Source organism: Sinocyclocheilus grahami, unplaced genomic scaffold, assembly GCF_001515645.1.
Source record: "Sinocyclocheilus grahami isolate Dianchi unplaced genomic scaffold, SAMN03320097.WGS_v1.1 scaffold317.1, whole genome shotgun sequence".
NCBI lineage: Eukaryota > Metazoa > Chordata > Actinopteri > Cypriniformes > Cyprinidae > Sinocyclocheilus > Sinocyclocheilus grahami.
In genome coordinates, this window is record NW_015505496.1 from 462,000 (window position 1) to 462,479 (window position 480).

Genomic DNA, 480 nt, shown 5'->3' on the forward strand with positions numbered 1-480 from the left:
CGTCAAGACAATTTTCCCCAATGGAGCAGCTGCAGCAGACGGGAGGCTGAAAGAAGGTAGATGGACAATCTTGATTATGATACAGTAGGTCTAATGCACTTGTAAGAGTTGTCATCAAAGGAGTTGGACCTCAACCACATGGCATGAGGATTTTCATTGTCTTTGGCTTTCATCCTGAGCTTTTTCCCTGGTGAATGTTTCTTTTTGCACCTTTCAGGTGATGAGATATTGGAGGTGAATGGAGAGTCTCTCCAAGGCCTCACACACCAGCAGGCCATTCAGTCTTTCAAGGTAAACTGCTCAGTCACCCACCCGCAGAAACACCTGCAGTGTGGTGCATAAAACCTCAGAAAAGAATTACCTCTGGACTGTTAATCTCAGGCCCATTTCGTTGAATTATTTTTAACGTTACTGGAAGAAAAGAAATTCCTAAGAGTTTGTAGGTGTTAGTCCCATTCAGCATCTAATGGACAACGTTTT

General features: G+C 43.5%; 1 protein-coding gene across 1 annotated transcript in view; it reads left to right on the forward strand.

Moving 5' to 3' along the window:
- The window catches only part of pdzd2 (PDZ domain containing 2), an 86,390-nt gene that overhangs the window by 63,646 nt on the left and 22,264 nt on the right, over positions 1-480 (forward strand). The window contains exons 10-11 of the mRNA XM_016294376.1: positions 1-56; positions 218-291. The exon at positions 1-56 is cut by the window's left edge and continues 18 nt beyond it. Coding sequence (XP_016149862.1) covers positions 1-56; positions 218-291 — 130 coding nt within the window. The remainder of the gene's footprint in view (positions 57-217; positions 292-480) is intronic.